The 13688-nt window shown below is 47.4% G+C and overlaps 1 protein-coding gene across 1 annotated transcript in view; it reads left to right on the plus strand.

The window, feature by feature from the left end:
- Positions 1-294: 294 nt before the first annotated feature.
- Positions 295-13688, plus strand: part of LOC135385457 (ras-related protein Rab-18-like) — a 41180-nt gene continuing 27786 nt past the window's right edge. The window contains exons 1-3 of the mRNA XM_064614777.1: positions 295-557; positions 6387-6451; positions 11259-11320. Of these exons, the coding sequence (XP_064470847.1) occupies positions 442-557; positions 6387-6451; positions 11259-11320 (243 nt within the window). The 5' untranslated portion in view covers positions 295-441. The remainder of the gene's footprint in view (positions 558-6386; positions 6452-11258; positions 11321-13688) is intronic.

The following is a 13688-nucleotide window of genomic DNA, read 5'->3' on the forward strand; positions in this document are numbered from 1 at the left end:
ACTTGGAACATTCCTGGTCTTGTGAGTACATGTGCAATTTTAACCTCCTACCATCTTTCTGCTTGCTCCTCTTTGTCTTCAAAGTCTGTCCTTTTATTATAAATGTTTCAGTAGTTAGTGAGCGTTTGTTTTCATCGCTTCTTCGTGACCCTGTCTTCTACGATCGTTGTTCACATTGCACTATGCAGTTTTACAGCACCGGAAGCGCGCTGCGAAGAGCGATAACGTGAGCTGTAACGAAACACGCGAGATTGTGAAAATACCGGCGGGCTCCATCGAGAGAGGCGTGGAAAACTGGCGTTTGCCGCACACAGTGCATTCATGAAGGCGCAGCTGTGCGCTCCCCGCGTCGACTTCCCAGCGGTTCCTCCTCTCGGCCACGTCCTTCTCGCCGCTATGTGCTCCAAGCATGCTGTATAGCAGCAAGCAGTTGCCACCATCATGCAGGAGCCGTATAAGCGCGTGGGTTCATTCCGCTGTCAATGCGAGTGCTTCTCAGTACCTCGAAGCATGATAAAAGTCATCGTCATTGGTTCTTCCGGCGTCGGGAAAACATGGTACCAAGCATGCCTTGATATTTTCGAATTCTCGCTTCGAATTATTGCTTGCACAGCTGAGGTTGCGGGCAAGCTTCGTTTTCTGTTCGATTTCATAATGTCCTTCGTCCAGTTGCGCAAAAGTGACTGCTCTGAGTGAGTGCAGCGGCTGGCGACCTCGCTGGGCACTCCGGCATCCCTGTTGACTCATAAGTAGAGGTGTGCGCTGTCGCGCCGAGGAGCCGCCGCGACCACTTTTATGCGGACTGCCGCCGCCGACCCAACATGATCGTCGTGCCGCCGCCGCCGAGCATAACGGTCGGCGCGTGGGTGAAAAATCATCAAAAACAGCGTCTTCTGCGTGCATGTCTTTACATTTGTGTCCGTAATCGTGTGTTGTCTGTGTGTGTGGACGTTCCCAGTATTTATCGCAAGCGGGGAGGGGTAAAGTGCTTCGTAGAGGTGGGACAAAGCGCGCAAGCCTCACCACCTCTTGTGGGCTATGCGGGTGTTCATGTTCAGGGATTCATATTACATCTGAGACAAATCGTGACGACTTATGAATAGAGAGTGCACAATTTCCACAAGTGACCTTGACGCTCGACGAGGGGGGGGGGGGTAGAGCACACGACCCGCTCCCCAGTAAACCATATATATCCCAGGTACATCCTGGCGATATCGCAAATTGGATGTTAGGATATCCATGGGAGCTTCACAGAGAGCCCGTTTACGTAGAAAGTACATCCATGCGACTGCCAGATTCCTACTGTTTTCACATCCCAGAACCGTCGCATAGACATCTATTTTGGATATTTGGATGTTCCGGGGATATTTTAAAATTTATGCTATTTTTGCATTGAATCAATTTGAAATTGATAGTTATTGATTGCTGTAGCCAATAAATGCTTCACACAGTAATTAAACAAAAAGGCATCTACTTTTGGTAGCACACCCCGCTTGTGGAGGGCTGCACAGCGACCTTTCGGCCCGAATCCAAGACCAATGCAGACCACAGGTTAATAAATGTGCTCCCGCCTTTCACCATATCAGACGCAGGCTCCCTTTTTGGCCCCTCCACCGCGTACGCGGATTTCAAGAGATACCAGAGCGGGGGGGGGGGGGTGATGTAGGGGGAAGCTGCGGTCAGCCTGCTCTGAAGTGGCGGCTCGGTGCACCCAGGTGAGGGAGAAGGGGGAGGGTGAAAGAGGGAGGGGAGAGATGATGGTGGCACAGGAGAGGGAGGGGCGTGCTAACCCTCTTGCTCTGGGATTTGGGTAGTCCAAGAGGACTACCCACCACAGAAAACATGCGAGCATCCCTCAGAAGTCTTCATTGGGAAGCTCCCTGTACCACGGTAACCGCCAGGATTATTGGCGAAGTTACCCCATCATACCAGTGCGAGCGTATACTGAAATACAAATTGTTGGAGTACGTTCGTCAAGTGTAGCGTGGCGTATCACATTTGCAACGGTGACAACGTCTTTACAGTTAATTTGTGAGTCTGCAAACCACGTCAGCTTATACCTGCGAACGTTCCTGACACCCCATCCTAGCAGCTATCGTGTTTTTAACTCAAGCTACCACCTATGGTGTGATTACTTGGTAAATAACGTAGTAAACCCCAAAATTTTCCCGGTTTGCTTACGTCATGCCACTAACGGTCACGTGTCGTAGGTGTCTCCGAAAAATAACGCGCGATTGCTCCCTTCTTTTCACATCTACCAGATGTCCCAGGGATATACAAAGTAAGACACTTTTCGAAGTCGCGTTGTGGATGTACAGGTAATGTCGCATAGACGTGGCGGATATCTGCGACGTGTGCGACCTTTGTGGGACGTACCTAGGATATTTCTGGTTTACTCGGTACGCCCAAGGTACGGGTACGCGGTTTTGACCGCTGTGAAAAGTCGGACGACGACAAGTCACCTGTTACTGATACAGTCAAGATTTTCGTAGAGCCTGTGAGAAATTTTCAAGTAACACTTCATTGGAAGAACAAGCCAAGCTAATGTGTGGCGGTATTTTTGAACTTTGGAAAGGTGCGTCGACGTATGACGGAGATGCGCGTTGTAGACGAGTACTTTTGCAATGAATGCAAGGACGCTGGCACTTCAAAGCCATTTGAAAGGTATGTTCGCGTACTCAAAAACTTTAAAAGTAACTTTGTTGCTGCGTATGCCGCATCGTAGTTGTTGCTCACGGGGAAGACTCGTGTTAACCTGCATTTTCTCTGTCAATCATTATGCAGTTGCATGATCAAGGGCTATGCTGCCAGCGTAAGTACTGTAAACACGCAGATGCATTTGTTTGACGCCCACAACATTAAAGGTGGCCCTAAAATCAAAATGTAACGGTCTCTGTGCCGCCGCCGTGTCTAAATGCGCGCCGCGCCGCGCCGCTGACGCCACCGCCGCGACGGTCGAATTCATCTGAACGCCGCCGCCGGCAAAACAGGCCTCGGCGCACACCTCTACTCATAAGTCAGCGGCTGTGGACACAAAGTCGTTTGAGACACTTTTGGGATAACATTGAATTTTCATAGCATGTCCATGGAACATTGCACATGTGCTAATGCCAAGCATGCTGTCTTGTTCCCGAACACTGACGATGGCTTCTCACAGCGGCGTGACGGAAAGAACCGTTGGACTTTCTGAAACCACTTTGCCTGATTGTTGAGGCCAAAAAGTTATGCATTTGGAAAGCTCGCGAGTTTCTCACGTATAGAGTACAGCAAAAAATATCACAAAGACAAAAAAAAAAGAAAAAGACATCGAGGCAAACTGCCATTTCTTGCCTCCTTTTACGCAACCAATGTATGAAAGACGGCAGTTGATGAAAATTCAGCGAATATCGGTCACACCTTTCCCACACCTTTCTGATCGCAGGTCAAGTACTCAAGCTTATGTTCGTCATGTTAAGCCATGTTAAGACCACGTTTTGTTTGTCTTAATTGCTCATTCACCCCATGGAATTTACGACGCCATAAATATCATTCGCCTATACTGTGAACGCTAGGTTGCGCTATGTAGTATCAACAGGGCCCTTGGCGTCCCGAAATCCACAGTCACGGGGATAGTCGATCACGATCGATAATTTGGTGCTCTATTGACTTTTAAGATTTCGTACTTCGAGCACGTTCTACGCTGGAGTTACAATGCCGGGAAAAGAAACGTAAGAGGAACTAAGAAACGGAGGCCCTGGAAGGAACATTGAAAACAGCATTACCGCGTCGATAAGGTTCTAATATCGGCCGTCTCGTTAATTTAGGATCACACACATCCAGACCCTGTTACCGTGGTCGAAGCACACGCGATAGTGTAACGCCGATGCCGAAAAGCACAAGGCGCATCGACAATGCGAGAAGTTGGACTTGTCAGTCACGAATATCACACCGAACAAATAAAAGACCGAATTTCACGTCGAGGCAAAATCGTATTCTGCATGTGGCGATTTTGTCGCAAATACTATTATGCCCTCCACTTTTTTCCCGTGTCTGCGTGCCTTTTGTTAGAAAAGGAAAATTATAGAAGAAATTGATTTGACAAAATGCAATATAGGAGTATTTCATTGAACAGACGAGTTCTTGTTTGTGTGAATTACCTGAGGGATTTCTAAAGCGCACCTCAGTCAATGACTAAAGTCACTGTCAGCTGCGTTTGTACAAGAACGTTTCTTGTTTCCGGCGGAATTAGGCGTGACCCCCAAAGGGGGCCATTTTCTGCACATGTTTTCCTGCTCCTTCAAAGGGACTATGATATTTCCCAAACACCCCATAAACTGTTTGCTGAAAACGGTTCTCGTGGGTTGACGGTTGAGGTCGTGGGTAACGACATGCTGCACAGCGGTGACAGGGTCAAGCTTTTCTTCACGACACTCCTGCCTCCGCTGGCATTGGCGTGTCGCCAGGTGTGTCAGCTTCATTCAAGTTTAGCACTTAAAAAAAATATCGTGTTAGCGCCGCGAAGCAGCTGTGGCTATGAGCGGCATATAGACGTGGACAGATGGACAGGGAACAGCAGAAACGAGTAGGGGACAGAGGGGTTAGTATGCGTCCTTGGCCGACTTCAAGGGGAATTGTGCCGACATTCCTCTGGAAAGTCTGCGAGAAAACCCAGGGAAAACCCCAGACAGCAGAGCCGGTGCGGGGATTCGAACCCGCGTCACCTCCCAGTCTCGGCGTGGAAAGCGGCCACGCTAACCGCTATGCCACGGGAGCTGGTTTTGGTACTTCGTTTAACTTAGGTATAGTTTTAGTGAGTTGTTTTCATTGAAGCGGTTCGAGGATGGTCTTGGAACTGCCCATCCGGAGGATTCCATTCGGAGTAACTCCCCCATCTTAGTGGGCCATCGCAAATCTGTTCGGGAACCGTTTCATCGAAAATGATTCCCTAAAACTAGCGAGATAAAACGTTTGCTTAACGAACGTAATACTTCTGTCAATGGAAAACAAGAAAATAATCGTTTCATTGTTCCTTTAAAGGGAGACTCTAGGACAATTCGAAATTCTTTATAGTGACTGTGTAAATAATTTCTGAAGATTCTTCAGAAATGAGAAACAAAGTTGACTAGGTGGTCGCGGACTCGTTAGTTGCGAAAAGAGCTGGGAAGCTTATATCGAAACCGAAAGTCCTGAAGGCTCTTCTCTCCGGCCTCCTGTACCCTGCGTGACGTCACAGGTCGTCTCGTGCGAACCGTCGGCCGTTTACTTAAGGGCGGATCCCATAACACGCGACAAGCGACACGCTACAGATTATGTCGCTGTCGGCGCTGTCGCGGGTGCAACTATCCGATCCATTTGCGAGGTGACAGCAGCTGTCGACAAAACTACATTTGCGAGAGAAAAATTCTTACTTTTCAATTCATTATGCGGCATACATGATTGAACCGCCGCAGGAACATAAACACCGAGAGAAATTTACACTACCGTAAGTTTGTTATGTTATATCTGTCTGTGGTGGCGCTGCCGTTCTACCCGCTTCCACACAATGTGCAATAGATTTTGGTCACACGCGATCACCATCGATTCAAACGGCTCCTTTCCACCCCACAAGATCGAAATATCATTTTAATAAAGTTGACTTGCCACCTACGCTACGACGTTGCCCCCACATTTCTATGCTTTATCATTCGCTCCACTTAGATACAGCCAAATCTAGCGGGTTCGGGCAACGGTCTCTCGGGCAACAGGCAACGGCCGGGCAACGGTCTCTACCGGCCGTGCAAAACGACAAATATCTAGGGGGAGTAGATGCAAGATTTTGTAGCCGCAACAGAGCTTCCTTGTCGCCGGAGTGGTGGCGCCGCCACCGAATTTGCTGCTTGTCTCGTGTCGCTTGTAGCGTGTTATGGGATCCGCCCTTTAGTTTCGGGTACGCGCTTCGTAACTTCTTCCTGCGACATGGATGACGAGTCATCTGGATCCTCGATTTTGTTGTAAAGTACTCGCCACCGGTTGAAGGGAAGCCACCGAAAGGCGCACACGAAGTATACCGATGAGGTGAAGCCCAGTGTTTCTGGGCCGCTCTTCCGTGGAGGAGCGCCGAATCACTCAAAGAAGAATATTCGTTTTCTAATTATCTGTGCCACCTGGGGATGAGAAATTGTGTCCACTGAAACATCATACGGTATGGGTTGATGTCGCACTTCAACACGTTTTTCGTGCGGAGTCTCCCTAAGGCGTTCGACGATAGCAGTTTGGGAATGAGCATAATCCGAGGCTAATATTGCTCTGCAATACAGCTAGAAGAACGAAAACTGCTTTCGCATTCATCAGGACTAGTGTCTCCATATTCATTATGTATATAACGTCATGCGGTTTACGTTATTCTCCACGTCTTGTTTGTTTCACAGCTTTGTGAGGACGTTCAAGAATGGTACGGGAAGCACGCTGCCTACCAACCCTCCTGCAACAATTGGTACGCTGTTACCGGGTGATCTGTGTAAAAACAAACATTTGCATAATGTGCGTGACTGTTCCCCACTTTCCTATTATCCTGCTCCTTTCTTTTCTTCATTTTCTTTTTTGCTTTTTTTATGTTATGGCTAGCTGAGTGTTAATTGTTATTCAGTTTTGTTATCTACGCAATGTGCAGCTATCGCATCCACGTAAAAAGAGCGGCTCTTTTTACGTGGATGCGATACCTCCATATTATTTTTACACTCAGGCTGCTTCCGAATAGTCCGAGATGCCGCATACCGCACACCGGAAGTTCCGCCATGATGGTGCGTCATCCTTCCTTCCTTCATTACTATGCTCCTTGCTTATTATGCGCTTTCAGAAATCTCTTCCGATTATGCAGTTTTCGCCGAGTGCGCTACGCGCTTCTGTCACTTTTCGGGTAAGGGCGCGCTCGTCGAAAAGCTTTGCAGACGACAATTTGCGGCGGCTATTTTGCTCGAGCAAATGGCGGCATACCAAGATAAATGGGCATAGCGCGAAGGCGAAACAGCACGGAATATTTGCAGTTGTAAGTTTAGTGTCTCACGTTAGATATAGATTAGCACTAAACATTTTATCAGCTGCTCTTTAGTTCATTTTAAAGCGACACGAGTCTTCACACCTCTTCGCGGGAATGAGAAACGCCGCAAGATCGGTTGGAAGATGTGGAAAATCGAGAGGAAGATCCAGAGGATAAGGTGATCAGTGATGAGCCACCCGCGAGGCGCCGTCGCTGCCACTCCTCAACAAATATTGAAGTGGACATCTTAAACAAAATGCAAAAGCAGGCGGAGCTTCTCAAATGGTTCTATGAATAGATTAACGAAACTGCACACAAATGCTTCCCGTGCAGGACTGTCGCATTCAGCCTCGTATAAGTTTTCAGAGCACAACCATATTGCTCCAACGTTACATCATAGTCGTGATCGACGATTGCAGGGAGCCTTGGGCAGGATAAATACGCAGCAAGCCGATCCCGGTACTGCATCACGCTACTGTCGTCGGCAGCAGAGCTCTCGTCGTCTCTTCCTGGGTGCTCCTTTTGGGCACGACGAACGACGGCGGCAATGATGATAGTAGTGCGCATGTCATTTCCTCTCCCCAATAACGCTATGTGGCGCTGGCAGCGACCACTAGCGTAACTAACCCACGACCCGGCTCTCCCATAGGAGATTGCCACTTGTCCAGGTCTGTAGTATAGAGTAGGTCGTGGACGCACACTATCACAGGGGTGACATAAACCCGCCATTTTTGTAACTACCTTCAAGTGGGTGCTTTTCGCAAAACTGCCATCTTGTCCTGGTCGCACGTCATACAAAACGTAATTTTGAGATCATGTGACTTTGTCTACATGTTGTTTTAGGGCTTGCCGGCATATCCCCGTCGGCATAAACCCAAGAGTACAACGTATTTTGCAGCGTAAACTATACGGTACTTCTTCCGCGATATGTTAACCCATGCCTCTTTCGTTCAAGTGCACCACATCCGCTGAGTGCGTCTTTACCCGGGATCGTCATCCCATCTTCAGAAGTGGTCGACAGTACGAGGCCTCATGTGCAAAACTGCGCATTTTACTGCGAGAATATAGGATAAAAACAATTACCGTGGTGGAAAGACGGCGAAAACGGCGCCCAGAAACTGCAAATTCGTTTCTTTACAACCGGCTTGCCCGCCGATCACGGGCGCGGCCCATCTTTAAGGTCACGTGTGCGTTGACGTTTGCTGTGGCGTGCGACCAGGACCTGTCCAGAATGCATTGCGTTCGCCCAGCACGCTTTTGTCTATGGAGCAATGCATTGGATGCCATCCCTGTTAGAGTGTACTAGAAGAGGGAGAGTGAGCCGACCGAGGAGGAGGAGGAGGAGTGTCGTTGGGAGGAACCCGAGAGGTCTGCCTGCCTGATTAGGCGGCATGTTTCTCGGGGAGGGAAAGGTGGTGGAGAGGAGGAGAGGAAAGGGTGAAGTGGAAGACCGAGCGGAATCCGCTCGGGGGGAGGATAGCTGCGTCCATGGGCCGACTTCAGGGGAACTGTGCCGGCATACGCCTATTACACATCTGAGGGAAACCCAGGAAAAAACCCGCGGATTCGAACCGCGGACCTCCCAGTCTCCAAGCGCACGCGTTACCGCTGCGCCACCGGAGCTGGTAGTGAGCCGACCCGCTCGCTCATCCCATGCATTCCGGTGAAGCGCGTAGTGTGGAAAGCGTGTGGGGGCGCTGCGATAGATGTGGCTTGGGGAGTTGCCCAGCGTTCCACATAGGGAGCAAGTGTTTTTCGTCGTGGCTGATACCAAGAAAGTTGCTTACATGCGTGTTTGTGCGGTTGCTGTAGCCTGATGTTTTCATATAGCTTTCATCATGCCGAGGGGCAGGAATCGTCATTGTCATGCTCCAGGTTATCGCTCTGGATACTCTGGTTAGAGTGATTCTAGGTCACTCTACTCAAGTGTAAGCGCCCAAAAGGAAGGTCTGGCTATTCAGCGCGCCTAAAGATGACAAAACAACAACTTTATTTTGGCTTTGGAGAGTGGGGAGCTTCATCGCCACAGGCGATACTCTACCCCATTGCTGGTGGGAAAGTGGGGAATAAAATAACGAGCCCCTTCACAATAACGATCGAAGTCCGATGGTGTCCAGAAACGTCAGAAGAGCTTTGAGTGCAGAGCGTTGCTGGGCTGGATTAGGCCAGGGACCAAGCAATTTCGATAGGGAGAAGGGGCGAGAGTCCAGCTGACGAAGAGACTCGGAGAGTGTGGTTCGGGAAGGTTGGTAGTGGGAGCAATGAAGAAGAATATGCTCCAGATCCTCAAGAACACCACAGTGGCAGCAGGTGGGAGAGTCAAGTTATCCCAAGCGGTGACGCCACTGAGCTGTAAAGGCCACATCAAGGCGCATTCGGTGGATTAATGCAGCATCTTGACGGGGTCTAGCATCTAGGGGTGCGGATGGGCCACGTATGTCAGAATTTTCAATTGCTTGAAGTGCAGATTTGGAGTCTGTGAAGACTGCCCATTCCCGCGGTGTAAAATCAACGATGTGTTGTATCCACGAACTCCTAAAGATGAAGAACGTAAGAAGCTCTGGGAAAAGAATCTTAACCGTGACAAACCGCTTGAACAGCGCCGTGTGCGAGCTTCACTTCGAGGACCATTACATTGTCCGCGATTATGTGCGCCTAATAAATGGGAATGAAGTGAGAATACCACTCGGAGTGCCGTGTGCAAAAATAAACTTAAATTAAACGTTATTAATGAAGTAAATTAATTAACCTATTAAACTAATTAACTAAAACTAAATAATCTACTAAACTAAGAAGCTAAATAATTGAACTAATTAATATAACTATATTAGTGTAATCAATTAATTTAATTTAATAATGTAATTAGATTGATTTAGTTAATTAATTAATTAATTAATTAATTAAAGCTTAATTATTTATTAACGTAAACTAAGTGTGTAAATATGTAAATTAACGTTTTGAGTCCCATCGCTTGCTTTGTGGTGGCAGTGATAGAGGTAGCATGTTATAGATGTGTAAAATACTTTGTAGTGTAAAATACACTACAAAGAAACAAGCTGGTGTAAACGGAATATTAAGCAGATATCGTTATATCTTACCAGAAAAACAAACAAGTTGTGGTACAACTACTACCGGATATATAAATGAAATGCAAGCTGTACAAAAGAGAGCCTTGAGAGAGGTTGCTGGCATCGGTTCTTTACGTAATAATAACGCGAGCTTCCTAATATTGTGTAATTTCAATAAACGAGTGTCTGGTTATTCATTTCGTAGTGAGCAGTGGTGTACACCTTTATGTAGAACTAACTACGACAAACAATTAGTACAATACACGTCCGCTTCAATACCTAATCAACATGTTAGAATTACACCGGATCCTTCATTAGTGACCAAAAAGAACCTCACTAGTTTCATCCTACATATGGACTGATCACTTTATTCTCACTGTGCATTTAAGTTTGTTACTTTGTTATTTTGCAATTTGTTACTTTGTCATTTTGTAGTGCTTCTGCACGATGCACATTGGGAGGGGAGCCTTCGTCAAGCCTTCTAGGCTTTCTCCTTCCCCTCTAAACCGAAGGGAAAATAAATATTGAATTGAATTGAGTGTTTCCCACGGCGGCTCCCAGCACAAAAACCGAAATCCGCGGGGTTTCACCACGACCTACTACTATACTAGAGACCTGGCCATCCGCAAAGCTCCCAGTACCGGGGTAGTAGTGTAGTAAACAATCGCCGCTTGGCTATGGGATTTGGCGCTAGCTCGCACTATTCGTTACCACGTGACATGCCGATACCGCGGCAATAAATGGTAGGCTGTTTTGACGACGACGAAGCCATAAGCGTAGCGCGTGCTTAGCAACAGCCTGTATAGTACGAAAGACGGTGGCAAGAGGACAGTGTCATTCCCTCTCCCCAATAATGCTATGTGGCGCTTGCAGTGGCCACTACCGTAACAATCCCATGACCCGGCTCTCTCATAGGCGATCGCCAGTTGTCCACGTCTCTAGTATAGAGTCGGTCGTGGGTTTCACACGCGCGCAACTGCCCGACCATGCGGCTGGCCCAAGCCAGTTCGCTCGCAGCGCCCTCGAGGCTTTCCACACTCGGCGCTTCAAGGAGAACGCTTCGGTCGCCTCACTCTCCCTCTTCTAGTATACTCTATCCCTGTGCACACTATGACGGCATGTGTGACGCATCACTATTCGGACGCACCCTCACTTACCCACTCGTGTAAAATAATTGCGTGCTTTCCTTCCTCAAGGTATGGATGTTTTCTTCAAAAAGGTGAACCTGGACGGAGAAAATGTAGTATTGGATATATGGGTGAGTCTTTGAACGCACTCAATTTAAGTAGGCAATTTCACGTTCGCAACATGTCCCTGTGCTTGGGCGAAGGGCAACAAAAAAAAAAAAAGAACAAAAACGAACAGCATTTGGGAACAAAAATGTGTCCTTCCCCCAAGCTCAGGGACATGTTGCCAACGTAAAAATACACCAGCTCGCTTGCGTTTCACTTCTATGTTCAACGTTATAGGCAACTCCGTTTGCTTCGGGATTCTAGAGTCGTGCGCATCGTGTAGTTGCTGGATCAGTCACCGGAACCGATATTGAATACACGGATGGTCCTATCTGAGCTTGCTCTTTCTTTAGGCGACAGATCAGTACATGCGCGACTATTCTTCGTTTTATTTTCCAAGAAGCGCTTAAGTTGTTAAGAATTCGTAGATTCGGATGGAGGCACGTTTCGAAAGTAATTCGTGGAACCTTAATTTCGCTGTGCAGATTCATCACGGTACAGGTGAGGAGCTAGTGTGGGTCGGAGTTTTATATGTCATGCCAAGATACGGGGAATTATAGGTGATTTCGCGACATTCCCATGGAGGGAAGCCCTTCCTTGGTGAACTTGATGACAGCTTGGAAGCTTGCATTCGGAAAATTAAGAACGAGTGTGGAATATGCAGTGTCAAGAAATACTGCCACTCGCAGTAAAATTGTCAGAGTGCTACGATAAAATGCCCTCAGCGAGTGACCTTGACTTGGTTTATTTCTGCCGTCGTTACCAATATTTGCAGCCTTTTAATTTCACAGAAGAACGACGACCGTGAAATTCGGGACACTTCAGTCCCACACTTCATTCAGATATTACTACTTTTACATTATCTGCGCTGCACTGTGTGTATACTGGTACGCCACCACGTGAACACTACATACTTCCTTCTGGAAGCTCTCGAGCTGCTATGCTGCTGACTAAACCACAACATTCACTGGTCACATAAGGGGTACTGTCCTGCTTAAAGTTATGTGCAGATCTCGAGACCTCGAAATGAGAGACTGCATTTAATGAGCACATTGTTATTCCAATGTTACGATCAATTCAGTTGTCAGTACTCCAGTACACTGCTGCATCGACTGGTGACTTTCGAGGAAAAAGGGTCTCTATCATTCCTGTTGGTACTCAGAACCGTGCGACCTCTCCACAGGTTGCAGGTCTTCATTGGTGTAGCGGTCATCATTGTAGCTTCATTGGTGTAGCGGTCTGCCATCCTGGCAGCGCTTGCCGACTTTCTACGCAACTCCGACCATCTTCGAGCTCAATAACTTGGCTTTTGACTGAGAGTATGGCATAGATACAGGCCAGCTCGTGAACAAACTTCATAATGTGAAAAGCCTGAGTCTGAGCTGTGGTGTCCTAGTCCAAACCGAACACGCAGCCACCGTTACATTCTCGTGTCTACTTTATTCACCCTCTACTTCTACGCATCGTGCTTCCGCAATATCACATGTGCACAACTTGGGTGTATGCTGAAATAAAAACCTGAAAATAAAACACTTAAAAATCCACGCTTAAAATTCCACCTGCCAAAATGCATATGCTGAAACAAACCATTTAAGAATCCACGCTCTTAAAACCCACACTGTCAAAATACATCATTGTTAGGCCTAGCGGGGAACTCTGCCGCACGTTTGTCTGTGGGCAACACGATGTTCTGTTCAACGAAATCCACAATATTGACGTTCTCTGTTCACATCTGTACCTATCATTATGTTCCTTCCAATAATAGTTGAGGAAATCGAAATAACCAGTTTAAGAGCGAAACGACGACGCGTATGAGTACAAGAATATCACCCACATTCCTTAGTTAGCTAGTGGAACAATGCCATTCCTATATACGCTGGAAGGCCTCATTGCATAAAGGAATTTATCGCCACTCGAAAGGCTCTGCATCGATGACTCGTTGTCGTGGACTATGTGGTGGATCCATTCTGACGAGAGTTTCATTTTTATAAACTAGGTCCACTCTACAACTGCATATGACACAGGTGCGGTTGCGGTAGCTACAAAGAAATAGAAACAGATCAAGTGTCTGTGCCGTTGAGCGTTTCCAGAAATCGTCGTGAAGCAGTTCATAAACTTGCAATGCCGGCCCTCTGTCTAAACATGGATGGCGACGTGATATAAAAGGGTGTGTCGGCAGCGTGAACTAGTAGGCTATAAATAGTAACTGGACTGCATACATGATGCATAAGTTATAGTCCTGAATTTGCATAGTATACGTATTGAAAATCACTTTGCCTTTCTCGTACTCAAATCGCTAAAAATCAACAAATTTTTGGAGTAGCTTGCGGAAGTGCGCCACTACTTCCTCCTTTTAGCCACAGCAGATAGGCAGAGAGAGTGCAGTTTGTAGGC

Source organism: Ornithodoros turicata, chromosome 2, assembly GCF_037126465.1.
Source record: "Ornithodoros turicata isolate Travis chromosome 2, ASM3712646v1, whole genome shotgun sequence".
In the NCBI taxonomy this organism is placed as follows: domain Eukaryota; kingdom Metazoa; phylum Arthropoda; class Arachnida; order Ixodida; family Argasidae; genus Ornithodoros; species Ornithodoros turicata.